Source organism: Phyllostomus hastatus, unplaced genomic scaffold (assembly GCF_019186645.2).
Source record: "Phyllostomus hastatus isolate PE091 unplaced genomic scaffold, TTU_PhHast_1.1 phas_scaffold_501, whole genome shotgun sequence".
In the NCBI taxonomy this organism is placed as follows: Eukaryota; Metazoa; Chordata; class Mammalia; order Chiroptera; family Phyllostomidae; genus Phyllostomus; species Phyllostomus hastatus.
The window spans coordinates 53169014-53195504 of NW_025334033.1; the positions used below are offsets into that span (position 1 = coordinate 53169014).

Sequence of the window (26491 nt, forward strand, 5' to 3'; positions counted from 1 at the left end):
TCCCAACCTCTGTGACTCCACTCTTGGTGTCTGCCACATACAGACTAGGTCACAATGAATATACTCTGGCATTGGTGGTATAAAATAATAGAGGAAAAAAAAGAATATGTTACCGTAGTCCCTTACCCTGGTATCAGGTTCCTTTCCAGAGGGGTCTAGCTTCCTTTCTAGGTATTGGCCAATGTTTTCTGTGAGAGGCTAGACTGTTATCTCTTAGGCTTTGTACAGGCTACCTGGTCTCTGCTGCAGTGACTCAACCTTGTCAGTGTAGCATGAAAGCAACCCCAGATAACCCGTACACAAATTATAGTGTGGCTGTGTTCCAATTAAACTTTATGGACACAGATTTGAATTTCATATAACTTCCATGTGTCACAAAATATTATTCTTGTTTGGATTCCCTCCCCGCCAACCACTTAGAAATGTAGAAACTGTTCTTAGCCTGTGGGCAGCACAAAACTAGGAAGCGGGCCGTAGTTTGCTGACCTGACTCAGAAGATGTTGGTGGGGAGCTAAAACAAAGGGAGCCGGGCTGGGGCAGGAATCTGCTCGTCTTCGGCTGACATGAGTGTCCACATGCTTCCCGTGACACACACACCTAGCTTCGTGGAGTGTGAGTTTACAGTATGAATATGTATTTTTTGTACAACACTGCCCCTAAACACAAGTCAACACCTTCATGTGACATGTAACTGAACAAAGAGCAATGTACTATAATGCTGGAGGAGAAGCTGACTCTGTTGGTTTTACTAAACAATATGTTGGTTTCCAGTGGGTCACATACCATCTACATTATGGAAAATTTAAGGAATTTTTCCAGTGGTAATTTAAATTATATAAACATTTCCTATAATGTACTCATTTTATTTTTACTTACATTTTATCCTCACCTGAAGACATTTTTTTCATTGCTTTTTTAGAGAGAAACATCAATGCGAGCAGCACTGACCAGCTGCCTCCCGCACACACCTGGACCAGGGAGTGACCCTGCAGCCCTGATGTGTGCTCTGCCTGGGAACTGAACCCACAAGCTTTCAGTTATGGGACGACACTCCAATTGACTGACCCACACTGGCCAGGGCTATAATGACTAATTTTAGAAACTAGTTACACATAAGGATTATTCTATTAATTTTTTAGTCCTTAACAAAACAAAACAAATCCAAACAAAACAAAACAAACAAAAAACCCCTCCATTCCCTGGCCAGGTAGTGAAGTTGGTTAGAACACTCCCAATACGTCAAGGTTGTGGGTCTGATCCCCAGTCAGGGTACATGCAGGAAAATCAGCCAGTGAATGCATAAATAAGTGGAACAACAGACCAATGTTTCTCTCTCTGAAATCAATCAATCAATCAAAAACCTACCACAGATTACAATATGAACTCAATGTTCCATGCTCATAAGAAAAAGGACAGAGTAGAAATGAAAATTCAGGAAATCACATTGCAAGCAGAAGTTACCACAGTGGCTTCCCACCAGTCACCCCTACAAGCCGGGATGTTCCTAAGCATCCAAACCAAAGTAAAATATTGGCACAGGATGCTTCTAGAAAGGAGTGCTAAATTCCCATTATCATTTGAAATATCAATTTCCCTCTAGGAAGATGGAAGTAAATATTATCTTCACTTTACGAGTGAGGAAACCGAGGTCCAGAGAAATGTACAGTAACTTATCTCAGGGCACAGTGAGTTGGTGGGGGCACACAGATTAAAACTTGGTGCTTCATGTATTGTCCAAGTTGTCTACAGTTAATAAAGACAGCAGTGACACTGGGATACCACAGAATATCCTCTCCTCTGAGACAGCTACAGAGAGCACTCAGGGCAGAGCAGGACGGTGCAGGGTAGAAATGGCTAGAGGACTTTAAAAGCAAGAATACTACAGTAAGCAGAAGCAGGAAAAAACCACCCCCAGACACATTAACCCTCAACGATAGATACAGATCTTTAATTTAAAACCGAGTAAGTTTATTCATAGAGAAAACAGTACGGAACATTCCTGGAACTCTTTCAGTCCAACAATTCAAACAGCCTTAAAGAGCCAACAGTTTGGAGACATGAAAGACATCTGGAGAAACTATTGTTCCCTTTCCTTGAGTTTATAAATATTTACATTTTAGGAAAGAGACGGCTGTGCTTAATTTCTCTTCTAGGGGGTGAGATTTTCATTTTCATTGTCTTAATGTTACAGGATTCTTCTGTGAAGGCCAGAAAAGATGGAAGATCAAAAGATTTGACATTAATGGGAAGAATGAGTAAGTGAGACTAATGGTTGGTTCACGGAACTGCAATTTTATCACAGAATCACTAGACGGGCCGGTGGGAGGGCTATCACGTTTCCCGTTAATAAGATCTGAGGTATTTAACGACTCCATAGCCACGGAAACTCACTTCTACTTCCCTCAGAGATGACGGCGAGGCTGAGAAGGCTCTGGTAGAAGGTCACACCTACTTGGGTTTCTCACACACGTCACTGCCTGAGCAGGACTGGACTGTGTCGAACACCTGTCCGGCCCAGTCCTGGTTAGGCGCTGGTGTATGTGATGAGTCAGTTTACTCTACAGAAGGGGTTGCAAGGCAACACTGTGATCAATGATGAGTTTTCCCCTGTCCGTCTTGGCCTGTCTCGGTGCTGAAGCCAATGGCGATACAAAATGGCGTGGTCCTTTACTGTAAGATCTGCCTCAGTAAAAGGAATGGGCTCTTCCAGTCTCAGCTGTCAGGGTTTAACCTAGCTCGTTTCACTTGGCTATTCTCGTCGTCTAGATGGCAGAAACCTTCAGTGGTGATTTCTCTTTTACTCTCCTCCGGGGGTTCCAGAGGGAAGTCCTGGTCTGTGGCCAGCACCTGTCGGACAGTCATGTTCACACGAGCAGTTTTCAAGTAGCTGGCACACACCTGCCAGTCCTCCGCAGAGCAGCACTCCACCACTGAATCTCTGGGGACGACAGCCGGGGGAGGGGTTTCCAGGCAGCAAGGCAGGCCTTCCCCGCTGGAACTTGGAAGGACCTTTGGAACTGCATGGTTCACCAGGCGACTGAAGCCGGACATTACCATGATGTCACCGCTGTGCATAAACATGGCCGTGGGGGCTTCGTCTCTTTTGAGGCCACCCAGGAGAAAGATGGCGGACTGTCCAAAGCTACAAAAAAATAAGTAAACAACACACAACAGTAAGTTTCTGTTAAGTAACCACGGTTGGTAATGTGTCTGCTAACTGCATTATTTCCTAATTCCAGCTCAATACTTATTGCTCCTAAATCTTCCTTTTCAAACGGTGCTACGCTCCTTCTCTTCTGGCTTGTGTCTGTGAGCGACCAATCCATAATCTGCTACTTGAACTTGTCATAGCCCACAGGAGTGCGGCGACATAAAATTTGAAGCAGTTAAAAAAGCAAAGTAAGAATTTAGTTTTAACATTACCCATGTAAGTTTCATTAATGCCTCTTTAGGATTTAAGTCTTCCAATAAAATTGCAGTGGTCCCCCTTTATCCAGTTTTGGTTTCTGCAGTTTGTAACATGTGGTCAACTGTGGTCCAAAATTATTAAATAGAAATAAAATAGTCCATAAACAATTCCTAAATTTTAAATTGCACGCTGTTCTGAGGAGTGTGATGAGATCTCACAGTGCTTGTCCTGCTCTGTCCAGCCTGGACACGATTTCTTATCCCTTTGTCCAGCAAATGCATGCGGTACACGCTCCCCACCCATCAGACACTCAGTAGTAACTCAGTTATCAGATCGACTGTCCAGGTACTGCGGTGTTTCAAGGAATCCTTATTATACTTAATAATGGCCCCAAAGCATAAAAGGAGTGATGCTAGCAATTCAGATATACCAAACAGAAGTCAAAAAGTGGTTCCTTCAAGTGAAAAGGTGGAAGTTCTTGACTTAATAAGAAAAAAATTGTGTACTAAGGTTGCTAAGATATAGTCAGAACAAATCTTCTACCTGTGGGCTTGTGAAGGAAAAAGGCATTTGTGCTAGTTTTGTTGTTGAACCTCAAAGTACAGAAGTTACAGCCACAGTGCATGGTGAGTGCTCAGTAAAGATGGAACAGGCACCACGTTTGTGGGTGGAAGACACGAACGGACAATGTGTTCTGACTGACAGCAGCACGCTATGCCCAGAGGCACTGAGCCTGTCCAAAGACTTCAGCAAGGGATCTCCCGAAACTACTGACCACATTCATTTAACTTTTATTACACCATATTGTATTAATATCTTACTTTGCCTAATAAATTCAGCTTTATTGTAGGTTAGGAAAAAACACAGTATATCTAGGGTTTGGTGTTGTCTGTGGTTTTGAGTATCCCCTGGGGGTTTTGGAATGTATCCTCGGTGGACAAGAGGGGAGTACTACATTTAAGCCCTTCACTGTATTTATCATTCCTGTCCGTTTTAAAGATAAGGTAATAATAAAAGATTCTCTCAGATACTTTGTCAGATACAGGTGCAGTACTCTGCATAAATTTAAACTTATGTTTAGGGAGACAAGAGGGACCTATTTAGGCTTGTGTGCCTTGCTCTTCTCCATTCCAAAAGACACGCTTACTCGACTGTATGGCCTTCCACTTGCCCATTCCACAGACGCTGACAATACCTCTCATTACAAAGGCAGACTCCATGCATCTTCGACAGAAATATTAACTGTAATTTGGTTATTATTCTTAAAGGACTACTAGTTTTACTTATGATACATTGTTAAAATGCCCAGAAGTGAAAAATTATAGATCCAGTTATTTTTTAAAAGTTTAATGTTTTTGGATGCATATAGGGGTTCTGATCAAGATGGAGGCATAGGTAGAAATGCTTAGCTTCCTTGCACAACCAAAAGGAGGATAACAACCAATCTAAAAACAATAAACAACCAGAAGTGCCAGAAAATCAAACTGCATGAAACTCTGACAACCAAGGAGTTAAAGAAACATTCACCCAGACTGTAGGAGGGGCAGAGATGGGAAACAGGCAGCCTAGTGGAGAGGTCGCACGGCAAGGCACAGACTGCGTGGGCAAGGTGGAGCTGGCTGAGAGGTCTCTACAAGGTGGTGGACTGTATGGGAGAGGCAGCGCTGGCTAAACAGAAACTAAAGATTCAAGCTGCCCTGGCTAATGTGGCTCAGTGGAATGAGTGCCAGCCTGAGAACCAAAGAGTCAGAGGTTCGATTTCCGGTCTAGGGCACATGCCTGGGTTGCAGGCCAGGTCCCTAGTTGGGAGTACTTGAGAGGCAGCCACACACTGATGTTTCTCTCCCTCTCTTTCTCTCTCCCTTTCTCTCTATAAAAATAAATAAATAAAAGTCTTAAAAAAAAAAAAAGAAAATCCTTAAAAAAAAAAAAAAGATTCAAGCTAGCTATAAACTACTGCGGGGGATGCTATGGGGGGTGGGGGAACTCCCAGTCTCACACTAGAGAGACTGTTGCAAAGAGGGGCTAGAGCAGGCAAGCTGCACTGTTCCCTCTCTAATCCCTTCCCCACAGACAGTACCACATCGCAGCAAAGAGGGTTTCCCCACCCTGGCAAATACCTAAGACCCTGCTCCCCTACAACACAACAGGTGTGCTGAGACAAAGAAATATGGCCCAAATGAAAGAAAACACCAAAACTCCAGAAAAAGAACTTAGTGCCAAGAACAGAGCCAACCTACCAGATGCAGAGTTCAAAACACTGGTAATCAGGATGCTCACAGAAATGGTTGAGTATGGCTATAAAATAGAGGAAGAAGTGAAGGCTATGCAAAGTGAGATAAGGCAAAATATACAGCTAACCAAGAGTGAAAGGAAGGAAACCTGGACTCAATTGGAACAAAAGGAAGAAACAAACATCCAACCAGAACAGAATGAAGAAACAAGAATTCAAAAAAACGAGGAGAGGCTTAGGAACCTCTGGGACAACTATAGACGCTCTAACATCTGAATCATAGGGGCACCAGAAGGAGAAGAATAAGAGCAAGAAGTTGAAAACTTATTTTAACAAATAATGAAGGAAAACCTCCCCAGTCTGGAGAAGGAAATAGACTTCTAGGCTGTCCAGGAAGCCCAGAGGCTCCCAAAGAAATTGGACCCAAGGGGGAACACACTAAGGCACATCATGATTATATTACCCAAGATTAAAGATAAAGAGAGAATCTTAAAAGTAGCAAGAGGAAAGGAGATAGCTACCTACAAAGGAGTGCCCACAAGGCTATCAGCTGATTTTTCAAAAGAATCCTTACAGGCAAGTTTGGACTAGAAAGAAGTATTTAAAGTCATAAAAGACAAGACCCTACATACAAGATTACTCTATCCAATCAAAACTACCATTTAGAATGGAAGAGCAAATAAAGTGCTTCCCAGATAAGGTCAAATTAAAGGAGTTCATCATTACCAAGCCCTTACTGTATGAAATGTTAAAGGGACTTATCTAAGAAAGAGAAGCATAACTGGTAGGCATAAAATAGAAGGGGAGAGGTTAAGAATAGTATAGGAAACAGAGAAGCTGAAGAACTTGTATGTACAACCCAGGAACATGAACTAAGGAGTGGGGAATGCTGGAGGGTTGGGGGATGCAGGGTGGAGAGGGGATAAAGGGAAGAAAAAAACTGGGAAAACTGTAATAGTGTAATCAATAAAATATTCTTTAAAAATAAAAAGTTTAATGTTTTATTTTAGTTTAAACACGCTTTAGAAATGGAATGAGGTGATAAAAAATAACCCCAAATCTCTAGAATGAACTTACCTGAATGACAGCAGGGGCTTGGAGTGATCAAGTTCAGATTTATCTACATGAATGCCCAGCGTAGAATCTAATCGGTAGTAATTCAGGATACCTGCTTCGGCTCGGAAACCCTGAAATCCACAGGCAGCAGCTACTTGCTCTGAGAGGAAAGCCAGGTCAGAAGGGAAAGGTGTATAATGATCTGCTGAGTATTTCTTTAATAAAAGTAGGGGAAATAAGAAAAACAATGATCTCAGGAAAGTAGGAAACTGAAATAAGGTTAATTACCACTTAAAAATCATCTAGCTTACATGAATATTAGCATAGCATGATGTATCCATCCATTTTTTGAGGCATCTCAGAATCTAACAATGAGCATTCAAAATACTGAGCGCCTACTGTATAGCAGACCCTGCTGTGCAGAGATAAACTAGAAAAATTCATCCTGCAGGGAGTCTACACATTAAGCAACTACAACCTCTCTCTAGTATACTTTAATCCCAAACAGGATAGTTCTTTTAGGGTTAAAAGGTAACTCAGGACTGTTACTGCAGCCCTGGCCGAGCGGCTTATTTGGTTGGAGCATCAACCCATGTACCAAAAGGTTGTGGGTTCAATCCCCAGTCAGGGCACACACCTAGGTTACAGGGTTCATACCTAGGTTACAGGTTCGATTCCCCGCTGGGGCACGTGAGGGAGGCAACTGATTGATGATTCTCTCTCACATCAATCTCTCTCTCTCTCAAATCAATAAATATATCCTCAAGTGAGGATTAATAAAAAATAAAAAAGATGACCTAACTTCTAAAAAAAAATGTTATTGCCAAGAGGAGCCTAAAGAAACATAATGACTACATGTAATGTGGTGTCCTGGAACAGAAAAAGTAAAAACTTAGTTAAAAACTAAGAAAATTTGAATGAAGCATGTATGGACTTTACTATTATAATAATGTATTACTATTGGTTCACTAATTGAGACAAAGGTACCATTTTAATAACAGAGACAGGTGTTAACAGTAGGGAGAACTGGGCACAGGGTATAGAGAACTCTCTATACTATACTACATCTTTTCTGTAAATCTAAAACTATCCTAAAATACAAAGTTTATATTTTTTAAAAAAAGGTAACTACGATTGAGTGCCAGCCTGTAAATCAAAGGGTCGCAGGCCGGGTACCCAGTAGGTGGTGCGCAAGAGGCAACCACACACTGATGTTTCTCTCCCTATCACCCTCCCTAAAAAAAAAGGCAGCTCAAATACCATCGCCATTTTGGTTACGGACCCCTCAGACTGCCACATGGTTTAGTTCTGGGTTCACTGGTCACTCTGAGGGGATAACGTGCTCAAGACCTCTGAACTGAAACTGACTTACACCATGACTCAGGGCAGGGCCTTAACATGGAAGTCATTTTCGGCACATACCACTCTGAAACGCCTTTATTTTTAGCATCTAAGGATCACAAATACCCTCTTCTCTTAAAAATAAACAAAAACAAAACAAAAAACCAAACAACAACAACAATAACAAAGAAACCCCAGCTCTGGCCAGCTGGCTCAGTTGGTTAGAGCATACATGACACAGCAAGTTTGCAGGTTCGATCCCTGGTCAGGGCACATGTGTTTCTCTTTCTCTCTCCCTTACTCTCTAAAGTCAATAAATAAACAAACCTTAAAAAAAATCAAAGGCCAGAACACTCACTCTCTGTACAAAATCTATACACGTCATGAGAATGACAGACGGCAGTCTCCTGTGTCGGTGAGTTGGAGGGGTTTCCTGGCTGTGCGGCTGCAGCAGCCCGACACTCCTCCTCAGTCTGCATGCCCTCCTCTCACTTCTCCTTTTGCTCAACCACCACAAATCTGATCAGAAAATCCACTTGTGTCTCACCCTGTATCTCACATGACACATTTTAGCTGGGGCAAGAGAGTCATGGTTCTGGAGAGAATGTATGTACTTTGGCCAGAAGTGAGCTTTCATTTCAAGTTCAGGAAGACTTCTGTGAGAAGTCTTTGACGGACGGTCAACCCTCTTCAGTTGGAATCTCCCTGTTTTATTTTTTTTTCTTCTTTTCCTGAACTGCATAGAAAAAGAGTTCCTATTTAACGTCTCAACGTTAAGGGTGTAGTTAGAGAACTTTCAGGTTTTCTCTGACATTTAAAGTTTTAATCCTTGCAGACGATCAAACCACTCAGCTGCTATTCTAACACTATACCACCTATGCTACGATGAAGTAATTTCTATTTTGGGCTTTGAACCCTCTCCAAGCTGTCTGGGCACCCTTAAATACTCTTTCTTAATTCTCTTTTGCTTTTCTCTGTTACTTAGTTTTTGATAATTTTCACTCCACATTTGTCTTAGTAAATGGGACTCACTTTGAGGTCTTTGGAGAATAACAATATTAACAATAAAAATAACATCATAAAAAAACAACAAGCTAACATTTGTGTCAATGCACTTAACTCTTAGAACAGCCAGCCACTGTTGTAATCACCACACAGGCATTAATCATGTAGTTATCCCAACTACCTTATGAGATAGGTACTATCCTTGCTGAAGGCAAGGCTGTCTAATCCGAAGACACTCACACAGCCATTTTCTCAAATACGGATATTTAGTTTTCCATTCAATTGGTATCACTGACAATAAGAATTATATTATGAATATTTTTAGGTAACTCATTATTTTGATCAGTTAATATACATGCTAATAGGCTGGGTTCACCGAAACTATAGAGCTTTTAGACAGTAACTGGTTAGAAGCAAGATGGTCTATTTCACTCGGTTTATTCAGTTCACTCTCAGAATGAGTCCTTTTACTTAGTGGCAAATACCTCATTGAGACAAGAGACACTGCACTATCAGGGATACAGGAGATATTCTCTGAAGCACAGAAGTCAGGAAAGAGACTGTACCTCAACAAAACAAAACAAAACAAATGCCCATGGAACTTTGTTAATTTTAGGAATTTTAGGACATTCTTTCCCACTTGTCTCCTGCTCTAATTTTCCCCAGAGGGGTGCGGTGTCTAGATCCTGAATGTCCTTCTGTGGACTGATGAGAGCACCAGAAGTATATGGGTCTTCTTTTATTCTAGGAAGATATTGTGTAGGAAATGAATGCTCAACAAACATTGAACAAAAATGGAAATAAAGGTCATAACTGACTACTGTTCTTGAAGGCAGTATAGAAAAATTGGTATCCCTAACACCCACTTAGAGAAAGTACTGATGACTTCTGATACAATAATATAACCTGAGGGTATCTGAAGAAAAAATTTTCTCTTGATAAATTATCCATGCCTCTTGGGATAGTATGTCAAAGGGATTTAGGAGGGAATAAATAAAAGAGATCCTCCTGTGAATGAATAAGATGATACTGTAAGTTTGACCAGGAAGAAATCCCTCTCTGTGGGCCCAAGAAGCACAGAAGTGGAAAACAAAGGAACTAGCAAGAAAATTCGAATACCTTACTGTCCCAGTTATAATGGTAGCCTAGGGTCACCCAGCGCAGTTTCTCTAGTAAGCTTCGGGGTCTCCGTTTATTCACTTCTTTATATCTGCAGAAATTAGAGACAAAGGAGGGCTTTATTTACGTTAAATGGCAGCAACAGTCGTTTGTATAGACCTTGGAGTCTAAATTTGGTATTCCATGGTATGTGCTGTCAGCCAAGATCTCCATGGGGGAAATGAGAATAGATAAGTTGAGCAAAAATATAACACTAAAAAAAATGGTTAACATTTCTAATTTCTTGTCCTTGGTTCTAAATCCTCTACTCAATGGAATCAGTTTTAAACGGAAAGTGTCCAGCATCTCAATGATAGAACAAGAGTGGCAACAGAAATGTCTTTATATGTCCATGGGAAATGGGACCAAGAGCACTATGAGTAATTGAAATTTAACACAACATGTTCAATTTGGTTTGCTAAAAGTGATGTATGATTAATCACAGCTATCACTATGTCTTTAACGATGATGGCTTCCCAGAATTGCAAGTTGGGGCAAGTTTGGGCAAACATAGTATGTAATCAATAACTGGATTAACATGACTTCTTAGATAGCTTAGATAACTGAGGCTTAGCGAACTACTAAGGACCACAGAAATTTGTTTCTGACATCCCTTGTTCAAACCGCAGGAAGTTTCTGTAAACTAGAGCTACCCTTTCAGCAATTAAAAGCTTATCTGATCAAAGCTATGGGACTGACTTTTTCTACAGAGGAAGCTTGTTGGTTTGATTTACTTCTAAATATCTAAAAATACAAGAATGCTAGGCCTAATCATTTTACTTAGTTTATTTTTTCTATGTAATTTACACAATTTATCAATCAAATTTTTTTTGTTGTTGTTCAAGAACTGCTGTTTAAAAAAGATTCGACTACTTTAAGAAGTTTGTATTCTGACAGGAGATGACAGGTAAGCTTAAGAAGAAATTATGGGAAAATTCAAGTAGTAGTACAAAATCTACTACTGAAATAAACACCACAAGCCTTTGTGGGCCACTAGAATTAAGAAAAAGAAGAGCTCAGAGTCAGCCATCTAACCAGATGGGGCTTCATGGCAGAGTTGGGAGTCAAACACAGCACTGAAGAATGGGCAGCCTTTCAACAGGGAGCGATGCACTAGGCAACACAGGCATGCGGCAGGAGCAGACGAAGCAAAGCATCTATTAGAGGCTCAGCTCTAAGTGTCACTCATCTTGATGCTTGACCAAGAGTTGACAGAATAGATGCTATCTGTCCTCATGAGTTCACATTCTAAGGACATTGTGATACATACACACATCAAGACCAGTAGCTAAAAAAATAAAAACACATACTAATTTATTTAGGACAGCCACGTAGAAAAGAGGCATAGCAGGTCTGACTGCTATCCTCTGAAAGGCCTGCTTACAAGGATGGCTCTTGGCAGGCTGCTGGAACTTGGATTTTGGAGGCTCATGCCATTCCCAAATCTGTAGCTCACTGTGCCTAAATTGTTGGTACTAAGAATACAGTTAATGTTGAACACCTGCTTTCCTTCTGGGAGCGTGAAATTTTGGTACGCTAGGCAGAGGCTGCCACTGCGACCATAATAGTCAACACCTGGGCACGGAGCTTCCCTCGTAGGTAACACTTCGCACGTCACAACTCGTTGCTAGGGGAATGAAGTGCATCTTGTGTGATTTCACTGGGAGAGCACCCTGGAAGGTCGAGTCTGGTTTTCCCTGGACATTGCTCCATGTCCTTTTCCCTTCGCTAATTTGGCTCTGTATTCTTTCACCGCAATGTCTTTTCCGTAAGTACAACTATAGGCTGAGCCCTGTGATTTCTCCTGGTGAATCACTAAACTTGGGACCTCTGGCATAACAGGACAGACAACTATTAACAATTTAGGGAAAAAAGATATGTAGGCTTGGACAGTGACTGTAATTAGCTGATGTGAACAGTTATTATGTATAACCACCATTCATTATTTAAATTTTGTGTGTAAAAACAACAAAAAAACATAGTAATACAACCTGAGTTCTACCAATGTTTCTTCAGTTAAAGGTACAATAAAAGGACTCCCTGATATTGCTCTCATAAAAAATATTCTATTTTAGTAGCATTGAGACAGAAAAATAAGAATAACCTCTTATTTCTGGACTCATGTGAATCTTGTAATTAATAGTAATATAAATGGAATTCCAGAGTTACATAAGTACCCTATAGAGGTGATCCATTCTATTTATTCCTCTTTCCAAGACACTATTTAGTACCTAATTCCTTATTTAAAGATAATCTCATACACCTGAAACTAACAGAAAGCAATACTGAATATAAACCATAATTGAAAAATGAAATAAAATAAAATAAAGCAAAACCAAAACAAAACAAAAAACCCCCCACAAACAAAAACCCCCTCAAAGACAGGAGAAAATGCTGCTGAAGAACAGAACAATGACTGCACGGATATTAGAGCTGTGTGTTTTCAATGAGGGAGAAAAGAAAGCTGCTGAAGTCAGTAGTGTATAAATGGAATCTAGATCTCAAAATGGATGGTGTCCTGAGGATCTAGACAGCAGAGGGAAGAGCTATACAGAAAGCTTTTACAGAGCTTGTGTGTACCCCACTTAGTTTCTGCCAAGTGGTTTTCAAACTTTAATGCTCTTCAGAGTCACCTAGAGGGCTTGTTAAAATCCACATGCTGGGCCTGCACCTACACATTCTGGCCCAGTAGGTCTAGGGTGGTGCCTAAGAATGTGCATTTCTAAGTTCCCAAGTGATGCTGATGCTACCGGTCTGGGAACACACTTAAACACTGTTCTAGGCAAAATTTAAAAAACAGACAAAAAATTTCCACCTCTTTCGAGAACCGTACTATTACATAATGAAAATCAGACTGATCTGCACAAATAAAGATAATAACGTGGCTCTGGAAAGAATTCAGAAAGTGATTGTATTTTAGACATTTGATATGGCACCACCAGCAAGCTGCCCTTCCATCAAAAGATTCAGTCTAATGTTCTTCAAAAGGGTATACATAATTTTAATTAACACAGGTTTATGGTATTAACAAAATTATCAAAATTACAGTAACAATCAAGCATGAATGAAACCACCCTATAATATGCTTTTTTAAATATAGTTCCTTTTTTAGAAACAAACTATCACTATAAGGAAGGCTTTGGGTTTGCCTTATAAAAGGGGATTAGTCCAAGGATATAAAAGATGTCAGAGCCTTACTTCCAAAAGCATTAAACCCAGTTCTCATAACAAAAAGGAAAAACCAAGCTTAAGGACTTGATTAGTGGAGGTTGTGATCATTGAGTGTCTATGCCATTTTAAGGAGAATTTAATATATATTTTTGTGTATTGTGTTAAACCCACGTAGGTATGAGATTCCATCCCTCATTTCATACCCTCTTCTAAGAACTTGATTTCACTTCTTGCCTTTGTATAGAATTTCTGGAAGACAAGGAGCAGTTACTGTTTTAACACTTGCCTTCCAGCTGTGAGAGCAGCAGAACTGGCCAACACCAGACATTTCTTGTCTGAGTATTATCTTAGGGACCCTTCTGGTTCCCGTGGGCCTCTTGGGTAATAAGGTGTCCAGGAAAGTCACTCCTGAACATTGTGAACAGTGTAAAGCCAAAATCAAATTAGCAAGTTCCCAAATCATTCCCAAGCAGAATACTGAGAAATTGATGAAAGGCCTAGGTGGGACATTCTCTTTTTAAACCTGACTTGTCTAAAAAGACCAAGGTGGCTCAGTGCCAACACAGCTGCTATAGCCACACTTAAGAATGCAGGGATTATGTTGGCACCTAACCTACCTTTAAATCTTTATCAATTATATAAAAAAATGTTTTCAAGCAAGTGTGACTCTAATTATTGGTTCTTGCTGCAAACAGAACGCCATGCTCCCGGTCCCGGCCGCCCCTCCAGGCACTAGCAGGAGGGTGATGGATGGGTGGGCTGGTTACCTTCTCCCTGGTGAAGGTGCCCACACAGCGTTTGCTCACTCTCTGTCATGGGGAAGTGCTTTGTGTAAGTGCTGGCATCTCTCTCAGCAACCACGCTCTACAGCGCTGCTTTCAACCAAACCCCTACTTGGATGAAAATGAACTCTATGTAGTGGTAGTTTAGGTGTCATAATTAAGCATTAGTATTTTCTTTCTGGCCTCAAGGGATATTAGTGAATCACTGAGAAAGCAAAAATACTCAGGACAGAAAGGGTCTAAAGTTGTTTAAAAAACAACTTTAAAATGATTTAAAACAAAAAACTTTAAAATACTATCGCAGGTTTTGCTTTTTTCAATCATTTTTAAAGGTTTGGGAATTGTGTCTTTCACAATTCTGAGTATTTCTCTGTATAACCACAACTTTCTGTCTTAAAGTTCCATCTCCTGTCCCTAGAATTCCTTTTTTTTTTCAGTATGAGTGTTTCCCATTTTGTCTCCTTTCTCAATCTGAATCAATCACTGAAAATGGACATCAAATCTTCTACCTTAAATGCTAACATTCTTTTGCTATTTTGCACATATTTAGTCTTACCTAATCTACCTACTGTTCTGAACCATCACTCACATCAATTGTTCGGTCCTCCCCTTACTCCCTTCCAGGACAATGCGAAGAGGCCTGGGATCACCCAAAGATCCAGTGAACGACTCCAACTTCCCTCCCCTGAACTTTTCAGAACCTCCACCCCGCCCTCCCCTCCTCGTTTCAGCGGTGCTCCCACTTCTTCCCAAGTTGGTCTTTCACTCAAGCCTCCATTTATGTCCTGCTTGCCTCTGCCCTGCATCTATCACTGCTTCCCTTTATAATCAAATCTTTATAAAAGGACTCACTATTTGCCATCCTCACTGCAACCTGACTTCTGCTGTCACCTCTCTACCAAAACGAGTTTCTTCGTTTCACTTGAGTGGTGATCCTCAAATCCTATCTTAGTCTAGAAACGTCTTCCTGTCTTGGCTTCTAATAGCACTTTTTAAAAATTGTTTTTTTATTTTTATTTTTTTACCTAGAGCTGATGCTTCTTAGGGCCAGTGGCCTTCTCTTCTGGCTTCACTCTAATAAATGCTATTAATAGCACCATAACGAAGTCTTAAAGGAGCAGAAAGGGGAAAAGTTTATTTCTGCTTCCACAATGAGAATATCAATAAAAGAAGTTTTCATATATATAAAATGAATACCAGGCATTTCATAAGCTTATGGAACAAAGTTGCTTTATTTAGATTTATATTTCCTTATTTTTGAAGTTATTTTTGATTAAATAATACATTCACAAAATTCAAAAGGTACATGAAAGTATTCATTAACTAATTCCACAAATATTTGGTAGGTACCCATTGCACTTAAGAATAAAAACACAGGGCAAGGGCATAAAGCAGGAGGGAAAAGAGGACTATTGTTAATTAAATGGTAGGGGAATCAACTCTAGTAAGATATTAGAACAAAGACCTAAGGGCAGGAAGTCATTGGTTATCTAAAAGAAAAAGCTTCCTGGGTAGAAGGAACAGCGTGTACAGAGAATCTGAGCCTGGCCCTGACTGCCGTGGCTCAACGGCTTGAGTGTTGCTCCACAGACTGCAAGGCCTCTAGTTTGATCCTCCGTCAGGGCACGTGCCTGGGTTGTGGGTCAGGTCCCTGGTTGGGGGTGTGTGAGAGGCTACTAATTGACGTTTATCTTACATGTTGATGTTTTTCTCCCTCTCTTCCTTTCTCCCTTTTTCTTGCTCTAAAAATAAATGAAGGTCACCAGTTTGATTCCCAGTGAGGGCATGTGCCTGTGTTGAGGGTCAGGTCCCCAGTTGGGGGCATGTGAGAGGCAACCAATCGGTGTTTCTCTCACACATCAATGTTTCTCTCCCTCTCTAGAAATAAATAAATAAAATCTTTTTTTTTTTAGATTTTATTTATTTATTTATTTTTTATTTTTAGAGAGGCAAGGGAGGGAGCTAGAGAAAGAGAAACATCAATGTGTGGTTGCTGGGGGTCATGGCCTGCAACCCAGGCATGTACCCTGGCTGGGAATCGAACCTGCGACACTTTGGTTCACAGCCCGAGCTCAATCCACTGAGCTACGCCAGCCAGGGCTAATAAATAAAACCTTAAAAAAAAAAAAACAAAAAAAACCTGAGTATACCTGATGTGTTTAACGAATAGCATGAAGGTCAGTATGGCTGGAGAATCAGTAACAAGGAATGGTAGGAGACGAAGCTGGAGAGGTGGCTAGGGCCAGATCATCTAGGCCTTGCAGACCTTGGTGAAAACTGATTTTATTCTAAGTGCTGAATAACAAAGAACTTGACTGGCCACTGACCCTGGTTCTTGGGAGGAAGCTTTTAAACCCTTGGGAATATCTTTGTTATTCACTGTGAGCCCCAGGACCACACCCTTAGGCTTAAGCTAGAAAGACCAACCATTCAATTAGAGGATTGAATCTTTTCAGAAGTCATACTCAGAAATTGAGTTCAATTATGTAACTAATGATCCAATCAATCATGCTTAAGTAGCAAAACCCCAATTAAAACTCTGAACACTAACGCCTGGGAGAGTGACCCATCCTGATTCCAGGGCGAGGATATGGAATATGGAAGGAAGCTTTGCATTAAGGACTCTTCTGAAACCATAAGCATAATGCTTTCTTGATTTGTGAGCAGTTCAGGAGAGTTCTTGAACCTAAGGCAGTCACGAGAACTTCCCTAAATTTGTGCCAGGTGGTCACAAGTGTGGGCAAGCTGGGGACCTCCCAAACTTGTGGCTGGTGTCTGAAATGAGGGCATTACCATTGGGGACCGCACCCTTAACTTGTGATGTCCATGCTGACTCTGGGTGGTTCCCATCAGAACTGAATCTCAGTACTGCTGATAAGATGCTAAAAAAGGTGACATTGTGTCTGCACCCTGAAAATAGACCGAAGGGGCACAAGAACAGACAGAAACTGGTCGGGCTACTGTGGTAAATGATGGTGGCTTAGATTAAGGGGGTGGTGATGGAGATGCTGAGAAAAGATTTTATTCATAATAACTATAGATCCTACTATATTTGCTAGAGGGTAGGATTTAAGACTTTTAAAATCTCTGCACGGTGGCTTGTGTTCTGTTAGGTTTTATAACATGCCTGATTTGTCTAGTCTCCTGCTGACACTTACGTTGCTTCTCATTTTTTCCCCCATTACAAAGCTACGATGAAGATGTTTATACTGATTACACTCTTGTGCAAGAATCTCAAGCTACACTATTCAATGATAACAAACTTTGAACAAAACATAGAATTGAGGTACCCTAATTTTGTGAACAAACATATTTATGCTTCTAAGTTCAAGTATTTATTTATTTTCTATTTAAACTTTCTTCTTCCCTGACCACAGAAACATAGGAAGTTGAAATTAAAAGGATCCTCAGAGGTCCTCTACTTCCCTAGTTCTCCCTGTGGATGATATGGAAGATAATTACAATATGCAAGGGGATCTTTTTGAACAACAGACCCTCTTTCTGGTATGCGCTGGCAATGTGGGGAAAGCTGGCATGTACTCTGATCATAATTTAACCACTTTGAATGGCTTATCCAGTCCAGTACCTTTGTTTCCCAGATGAGAAAACAAATATACATCTGGCAGTGACAGAAGAACTTAGGTCCTAATCAATTTTAAAAAAAGATTTTATTTTATTTTTAGATGGGGGGAAGGGAGGGAAAAAAGAGAGAGAAAGAAACATCAATATGTGGTTGCCTCTTGCGCATACCCTACTGGGGACCTGGCCCATAACCCAGGCATGTGCCCCGACTGGGAAAAGAACCGGTGACCATTTGATTCACAGGCAGGTGCTCAATCCACTGAGCCACACCAGGCAAGGCCCCTTATCAATTTTCAATGCTGCCAGCAATGTCTGAGCATATCAATTTCTTCCAACCCTTGAAAACAGAAGGTATGACTATCACATTTTTTATTTTTGATAGAGATTCGTCTGACCTATCTTAGAAGATGACAACTGAAATTTCTGCAGAGCTGTTTGTCAGAAGGAAAAAAATTACTTGAAAACGCAGTTTGGTTTAATAACAAACTTTAAGGTCTCTTTGACTAATTTCACTCAAACCGCACCATTAGAACAACTAAGTTCAAACAGAACACACAAAGCTGGTGTGATGGTTTTAAGAGGCTGTTCTAAAGATTTTTCACATACTCTCTTATTTAACCCTCACACTATCGAATGAGAAAAGGACCACTCTGAGGCACAGAAAGGCTAAGAATCTCGCTCAAGTTTACATAGCTTTTAAGTGACAGGGCTGGGATTTGAACTCAGGCAATCTATCTCTAGAACTAGTGCTCTACACAGCACTTAACCCTTTACAGTCTGGCCCTAACCTACCTTTCCTGCTTTACCTCTTACCATCTCTATCCATGACTTCTAGGAAGCCTTTTCCACAATCTACCTCCAATCCAGCCACCTAAACAACCATTCCCATATCTTATCAACTCTATTTCTGTGCCTGCCAAATTGTATTACACGGTTATGTATCTGTTCTGGATTGACCCACACATTTCTAGAAGACAGGGACCAGGTCTTATCTGTCTTTGAATCTCTAACACTCAGACACAGTATCTGACCCACAGCAGAGACTCAGAAATTATAAAAGTAGAATAAACACCTGAATGCACACTGTGCTCCTATCTCACAGAACTTACTCTGCTTTAAATATTACCTCTCTGGCTCAGGCTGCTTTCTCTATCCAAAACAGTGTTTTTGCTTTCAGGTTGGCCAAACCCATCTTTTTTGAAGACCCAGTTCAAATGGACAGATGGGAAAAAAAAAAGACGACAATGAACTCAATTAAAAAGTAACATTTTCTTCTCTGACACCTTCTTCCTGCCTGAAAATTATTTCTTCCTCTGGCTCCCTCAGCATTTTTCTGGCTGAACTCTATTATAATTAATCCCGTTGATACTGAATTACTGCCACAGACAATGCACTCCTGAGTGCAGGGACCGTGGCCTACTTTGTATTGCCAATGCTAAGCATTGTGCCTGATATGCAACTGATCCACAGTAAATGTCTGTGGAATGAATGAACGTTGAAACAACAGTAAGGTACAAACATTAGTTCTCACGAAGAACTGATGTACTACAGAACAGCTACTGGAACTGACTTCATCTAGGACGTAGAAGTAAAGAGCTTTCAGTTAATTTTTACCAGGATACCCAAGTCTTCAAAGGAACTCACTTTAAGTAGAGAAAAGGGCTGAAGCTACATGAAAATCAGTCATCTGATGATTAATGAGAATGTACTTGATGTCTTAGCTCTGGTAAGGAAATCTCTGAAACGGGTCTCAATTTACTGTAACTGTCAAAGCACCTGTGCAAATGTTCCGGAGGAAGGAGCGTAACTGTGCTGCAGTCAGTTCCTGTCACTTCGCTATAGAATAGTTCCTTTAAAGGTCTGTAATGACTTTGACGAATACTAACACTTTTATTGCGAATGATAAAACCTACCTTAGAAACTCTTTGCTCTGTTCCCAGAGATTCTGGGTCTCTTCTTTAGTCATGTGTTTGTCCAGGTTACACACATTAGGTTTCTGGGAATATAACTTAAGGCACTGTTTCACCCAGTGCCACTGGTAACCTGGGAGGAAGGGATTCGGGATGAAAATAAATCCTGTAGAAAAGATGGGTGGGAAAGAAAGGAGAAGAGGAAATTCTCCATCAGTTATTCAGATAATTTATTTCTGTTGACTTCCTTATACACTCTACTATTTACCCTCCATTTCCTGTTGCTCATGCTTCCAGCAGCTTCCACACCTATAAGCAAATGTTTTCATTCCTATTCTCCAATTTTAGAGAAAGAGGAGTTTCTTCAAGTTGATATAAGTTTGATGAACACTAAACATTTACCACTATGCAAATTCCTTTGGCTTTTGGGGTTGGGGTTATTCTCAAGAGAAACATTCCACAAATGATCAATTGTGTTACCCAAAAGTGAACTTTAGAGTTGAAAATGCCGAAAGTCACCCCTCAAATTTTCACCAGGTGTTAAGTTACCATTTATAGAGGAGGTGGCTGCTTCTTGCAATTACTATCTTTGGGATCTCAGCGTTCCCTTTTTGCCTTTTCCACTTTCTATTTTCTGGCTGAAGACTCTTTAAATGATCACAGTTAAAATAAGTGGTGTGATGTCTGGCTCCTGACTAAAATAGCAGGGAGGGAATATGGTACGTACATCTGCTCAGTATGGCGCGATGCGTACACCTACAGCATGTGTGCCGAGAAGACCCTTGTGACCTTGAAACCTGGGGTTTCTCCTTTGTAAAAGAGGGGTAACAACAGTTAACTGGCATCTGTGCATGGGAAGAATTAATTCACCAAACACTCAACAAACATATACTAGGTACTTGCTTAAGAATTAGAGATAAAGAGATGGAAAAACTTTGTCCTTCATGAAGTACCTGGAGATAGGGCAGCAGAGACAGTAATACAGATAATGCCTTTTATTTATTTTTTAATTTTAAACTGAATTTATTGGGGTGACATTAGTTAATAAAGTTAAATGGGTTTCAGGTGTACAATTCTGTAACACATCATCTGTACATAGTATTATGTTTTCACCAAGTCTCCTTCCAGCACCAGTTATCCCCCCATACCTTCTTCTACCTCCCCCCACCCCTCTTTCCCTTTGATAATCACCATGGTGTTGTCTGTGTACATGAGGGTTTTTTTGTTTGTTTTTTGTGTGTTTCTTTTTTGCTTAATCCCTTCACCTTTTTCACCCAGCCCCCTACTTCCCTCCCCTCTGACCAGATGCCTTTTAAGAGCCTGGCTGTGAAAACAAACACAGACTGAGGAGTAGTGGAAGAGGAATAAAGAAGTAATGAGAGAGTTTATGGTTTTTAGGGGTTAAAAAGACCAAAGCATGCTTATAGATTGTGAAGAAAGAGCCTGCAGAAAACTGGTTAAAAATAAAAGTGAGGAACGGGACGGAGAAAGGTCTTGAAAGATATAAAAGGTGAAAGAAGGTAGGATCAAAAAAGTGAAGGGACTGGCTGAACTGAAGAAAAATTGGAGAATAAAAATGGGCAAATTTGCTTATAAGCGTGGAGGCCTCTTTTGCATTTCATGTATCAGTAAAATTCTCCAAGTAATTTAGGATAGTGACAGGACTGTAAATGTTTTCAAAGAAAAAAAAGTGAAAACCCCCAATAATCTACCATATGCTATCAGCATTATTTAAAAAAGACTATAGCACCCCCATAGTATAAGATTAAAGGAAGAATACCTCTGATCTAGCGCAAGCTTGTGTACTGACAAGAAATTTAATACTTTTTCAGGCAGTCCATTTCCGACAACTGTTGTCTTCCTTTCACTGAGTTAAAATTTGTCTCTTTTAAATTTTCATGCATTGGCCTTAGGTTGTGACACATAGAGCAAGCCCAAATTGGGTTTTAATTCTTCTTGATAAGTACTTCCAGCTTTACAGCTGACATTTATTAAGCCTTTACTATGTGCTAGTCACTGACCTAAGCACTTCACATGTATATTCACATTTAATCTTCATAATAATCTTATGAAGTGGGTACTTCATGAGATTTTACATCTGAGGCCAAGAGAGATTAAGAAACTTGCCCAAGGTCATATCAGTAGATGGTAGAGCTGGGACATGAACCCCAGTAGCCTGGTACCAGGGCCCAGGCTTTACTCACTAGTATGCACTGCTTCCCATCCTTTCTTGTGTACAAACTTTCAAATATTTAACATTATCACGCCCTCCTCAAGCCTACTCTTCCCCAGACTCCGTTTCTGGTCTTCGGACCTATCAGCTTCCTGCTCAGTCTTCTAAAGACAGGTTGTGGTGTGCCCCGTTTCCTTATAAGTCGAATCTGCCCTGTGTGGCTCAGTGGACTGAGTGCCAGCCTGCGAACCAAAGGGTTGCTGGTTCAATTCCCAATCAGGGCACATGCCTTGGTTGTGGGCCAGGTCCCCAGCAGGGGGGCACTCGAGAGACAACCCACACACTGATGTTTCTCTCCCCCTCTTTCACCTTCCCTTCCCCTCTCTCTAAAAAAATAAATGAATAAAATCTTAAAAAAAAAAAGGGGGGGGGCAGAATTCATAAGTAAATAAAATCCCTCCAATCAAATCAGAGTAAGAAGAGACTGTCATCTCCCATGTTTTGGACATCATATTGTACTTTTAGTTAATGTAGCTTACGATGTCTGGGAAGACAATAAAGTCTCCAAGGGCACAGTGAGGTACCAATTCAAATGATGTGGCTTAAGTGTAAAATCCTAGAAAAACTCAAAAGCAAGTACACCGGCTTGGGGGGGGGGGGCTGGGATGGGGGTAAAGGGCAGAAAACTGTACTTGAACATTAAAAAAAAAGCAAGTACACCAATTCAGACAAAAAAAAAAACCCAAAGTGGGGGTGCTAACTTTGTAGTCTGAACAATCTGTTAAGGGAAATATGACCTTGAAAACGAGCTAGGTCTGTCTGAAAGGTAAAGGGCAGTCTTCACAAACAATGACTATAAAAGACTGATGGTGATGCATGCTCTTCATTTACCTAAACTCAAGGAGGGCAATGCTTTCATGTATAAAGGCCATCATTTGACTGTCTCCTTTGTGATTTCAGTCATAAGAACAGTCTTTGGCTCTTTCATACAGAACTAAAGTTCATGAAGCCTTTTATAGAAGTATTAAAGCTGTTATACCTTCCCATGTTATTAACAAATACTTCAGTGGTCATACTGTATTAAGAGCTGTAACACAGACCTGGCCCTTAGCACAACAAAAATTATTTCTTTCTTTTTAGGGGCATCTCTGGCCTTTAATCCATATTTAAAATCACAAGTGCAATGTTAACTTTATTTCCTCCAGAAAGAAACAGGATGACAGGCGTAAGATTATTTGGCCAAATAAGGCACTTCCATATTTTCTGAATAGTTCATAATAATCAATCTTATTAAAATATCAATTTATTACTTAAAGTATTATATTATTTTATATTAATAACATTATCCACTTTTAAAAAATTTCATTTATTTATTTTTAGAAAGAGGGGAAGAGAGGGAGAGGGAGAGAGAGAGGGCCAGAAACCTCAGTGTGAGAGAAACATCAATCGGCTGCCTCTCACACGCCCCCAGCTGGGGATCTGGCCCACAACCCAGGTGTGTGCCCCTACTAGAAATCACACTGGACACCTTTTGGTTTGCAGGTCAGCACTCAATGCACTGAGCCACACCACCCAGGGCAACATTACCCACTCTTCATTATTACCTTAATCTATCTGTAAAGTGAGCTACCCAATACTACTAAAATAACAAAAATTCTAGGTTAGTCTATTACTATTTTTGACCTTGTTAACTACAATTCTTTTTAAAAAATACTTGGCTTTGATGATAGCAATAATTTTTAAGTTGTTGTGCCATGTGAGAATATAGGGATTGTGTGTCTGGAATGACCATTGTGAATTATGTTATTGCTCAAAGCAGTTCTTCTGCTAGAGGAGGTGGTGTTCAGAGAGGTGTGGCAGGGAGCCCAGAGTCAGCGTCCTAGTTTTTGATTTGTACCTGGTGTGCCACTTTCTGCAATATAAGCAGCACTGCTGACTTCTGTTCTATTCTTTGGGAGTGCTAAATAAATGGAATTCTTAGATGAGGCAGAATTTAGGAGGGGTTGGGTGGTGGAACACTGTGCATTTACTTTTTTCTTTGTCTACATATTAGGGTACAAGCACCTCCTCTGAGATTAGACAAATGAACTGATTTCACCTTCTAGGTCGGCTGCACTCACCAGGACAGTCTTCGAGTCCGTAGGCTTGCCACTTGCTGACCGGCTGAAGTCCTGCTCTGTGTGCATCGTGGTCACTGACTGAGGACACACTTAGCTGAGATCTGACCACCTGGCAGGAAGGAAACAAGCCAGAGGGCTAAAGTCATTTCACTGGTCAACTCCGAGAACCTCAAACCTCTGAAGACATTTCAGGTATGTGGCAAAGTTAGGAGTCCTAAGTCTGGGGTCCTAAACTTAGTACCACTACTTACTTGGTAAGATTTAGATACGTCACTTAACTTCTTAGAGCCTTAGCTTCCTCATCTATGTAATAACAAACACTAGAGACCTATATAAAATTAAGATAGGTAGTAATGAGAAGCAGGCTGATTCTGGCCTTCAAGACTACTTTTTCTTATGATACCACACCTTTGTGATGTCTTATTGGACTCTGGTCATCAAAGCATACTGGAATACTCTGAGTCACTATGCTGTTTGCTTCGGTTAGGGCTAAAAATGATGCTTCTGAGGCATTTGCACACTGTTGGTGTTTAAACAGAGCTATGAGGGACACCAGGCTGGGGAGAGTGAGAGAATGGAAAGAGAATAATCTTAATCATACAGAAACAAATGTATCAATAAAACACTGAGTACCCTGTTTGCTAAAAGTGTAATATTTGCTCTCTTTTAGATACAACTTCAAATAGACATTCCCAACTTTTTTGCCTTTGTTAATTAGGAGTTAAGTTTTTCAGGGCCTCATGAAGTTTTACTTTCATGTGGAGCATCTTACGAATGGCTCATTAAATTGGTTAAGAGATCCAATACGAAGTCATTAAAGGACATTTAGGAAAAAAACACAAACAGCTTAACTCTTTTCATAAATAATAATTTCAGGGTCTGGCTTGCCTTAGAATACATCAAATGTTCTCTTCTAAAGAGATATGATCTCTTATCCTACTAACTTCACCAAGTGTGGAGATTTCCAGGCAAAGTACCAACATGAAGCTGGTATATAACTAGTCTGTATAATAAAATGGCTATCTGGAACTCTCTGAGAGTCCTGACCAAGCTAACTTTCTCCAGGTACCTAGAGGCTAATAAAATGTTTTAATTTTAAACACTTTGTGATGATTTCTTAAACGGACCACACTCCATAGTGCACTGTAACTCAGCAATACCCTCAAAGTAAACTTGTGGACCTACCATATGCTAAATTGAACCAAACTCTGAGCTTTTAAATAGTTTTTCTATTGCCTCCCTCAATTTCTCCACTGCTCTCAGTAGGTGTCTTTTAATAGTAACTTTCTTCTCTAATTTGCTACTTTCAGTCTGTTTTTTTTTTTGGAGGGGTGAGGAGGTGAGGAGTGAATACTCAATAGTGTATTTATTGAGAAATTACTATTTTAGGTATACACTAGACACAATGTTACCTTCTCAGGTGACTTACATTTTTAAAGTATCTAGGCATTATAGTTAAGTATGGACAAAAGTAGCTGACCGAGGACCTGAGGGGCTCTCCCACAAATCAAGTGTATTATTCTTGGGGTGCAGACTTTTTGTATTCATATTGATAACTCTAAGACCATTCTGACTAATAAAGTTTCGTAAGAAGCTGAGCTCTAGACAAATATGGTGGTATTATGACATTCCAATTTTATTGAGAACTATTACTAAGCTTGGAAAGAATGCCTCATCCAGCCATCTGGGTACAATACCAAAGGCAAATTAAGAGATCGGGTAGCCTTAGTGCTAAAACAATTGTAAAAAACATATACATTACATTGCAGTTGTGATTCTCCCTGTGCCCCCGCCCCTATGATACTTTCCTTAATTTCCATGGGGAAAGGTAGAAACAACGGACGATGCTCAGATTCGGCAGCTCTTTACTTTCAACTTGGAGAGATTATCCCAGTTTTGCAATGCCTTCTTTCTCGAAGGCTTAGACAAGACAGGTACCAGCAGTTTTGCGAGCAATACCTTAACAACATCGATCCCTCCCAGGTCTGGAATTACTCGGGTACTTGGCTCTTTCAAGGTGCAGAGCGGTACCCATAACGTCTACGAATACGGCTTACGGTAATTTGCACAAACATAAGTACAAAATGCAAGTTAATGGAAGGAGTAAATACCAATTCCTAGACATTTTTGACCGAGAGCGCAGCAACGAGTGGCCGCGTGGAGGAACCAGTAGCAGAGCTCTTTTCCGTCAAAATGTGGCGTATTGTGGGCAGCTCAATTCCGTGCCCACGGGTGCTGGGATCGCTTGATAATAATCAGTCTGTAAGCGGTAAGAGGAGGGCATTGAAACCCCTCCAGGAAGCGAGGCAACACGACGAGCAGGCGCGTGCCGCTATCTCCGTACCTTGTGGGCCCCGGGCCCCGTGCCGAGGGCTGCGTGGGCCGCCGAGAAGTCGATGACCCCTCCCAGGTCTGCGGTCCCGGGGCGGCTCTGCCGGTAGAAGCGGAAAAGCTTCCGAAAGGCGTCCTCCCCCGGCTCCGTCGCCAACGTAGCCACAGAGCCCAAAGCCGCTGCCATCTTCCCCATCTCGCCGCCCCGCGTCCTCTGGC

The 26491-nt window shown here is 40.8% G+C and overlaps 1 protein-coding gene across 1 annotated transcript; it reads right to left on the minus strand.

Moving 5' to 3' along the window:
• Positions 1 to 1947: 1947 nt before the first annotated feature.
• ALKBH1 (alkB homolog 1, histone H2A dioxygenase) lies at positions 1948 to 26468 on the minus strand. The gene is made up of 6 exons (XM_045822798.1): positions 26286 to 26468; positions 23942 to 24050; positions 19652 to 19814; positions 10165 to 10255; positions 6721 to 6914; positions 1948 to 3143 (listed from the first exon to the last, which is right to left on the minus strand). The coding sequence occupies exons 1-6, from the start codon at positions 26466 to 26468 to the stop codon at positions 2714 to 2716; spliced, it is 1170 nt and encodes a 389-aa protein (XP_045678754.1). The 3' UTR covers positions 1948 to 2713.
• Between the last annotated feature and the right edge of the window lie 23 nt (positions 26469 to 26491).

Excerpts from the sequence above, each read along its gene's own strand:
- ALKBH1 (XM_045822798.1), bottom strand. The coding sequence starts at position 26,468 with ATGGGGAAGATGGCAGCGGCTTTGGGCTCTGTGGCTACGTTGGCGACG. Across the intron at positions 19,815-23,941 it reads CGGACTCGAAGACTGTCCTG|GATTTATTTTCATCCCGAAT; the intron begins GTGAGTGCAGCC and ends TCTTTTCTACAG. Across the intron at positions 3,144-6,720 it reads AAGCCCCTGCTGTCATTCAG|CTTTGGACAGTCCGCCATCT; the intron begins GTAAGTTCATTC and ends ATTTTTTTGTAG.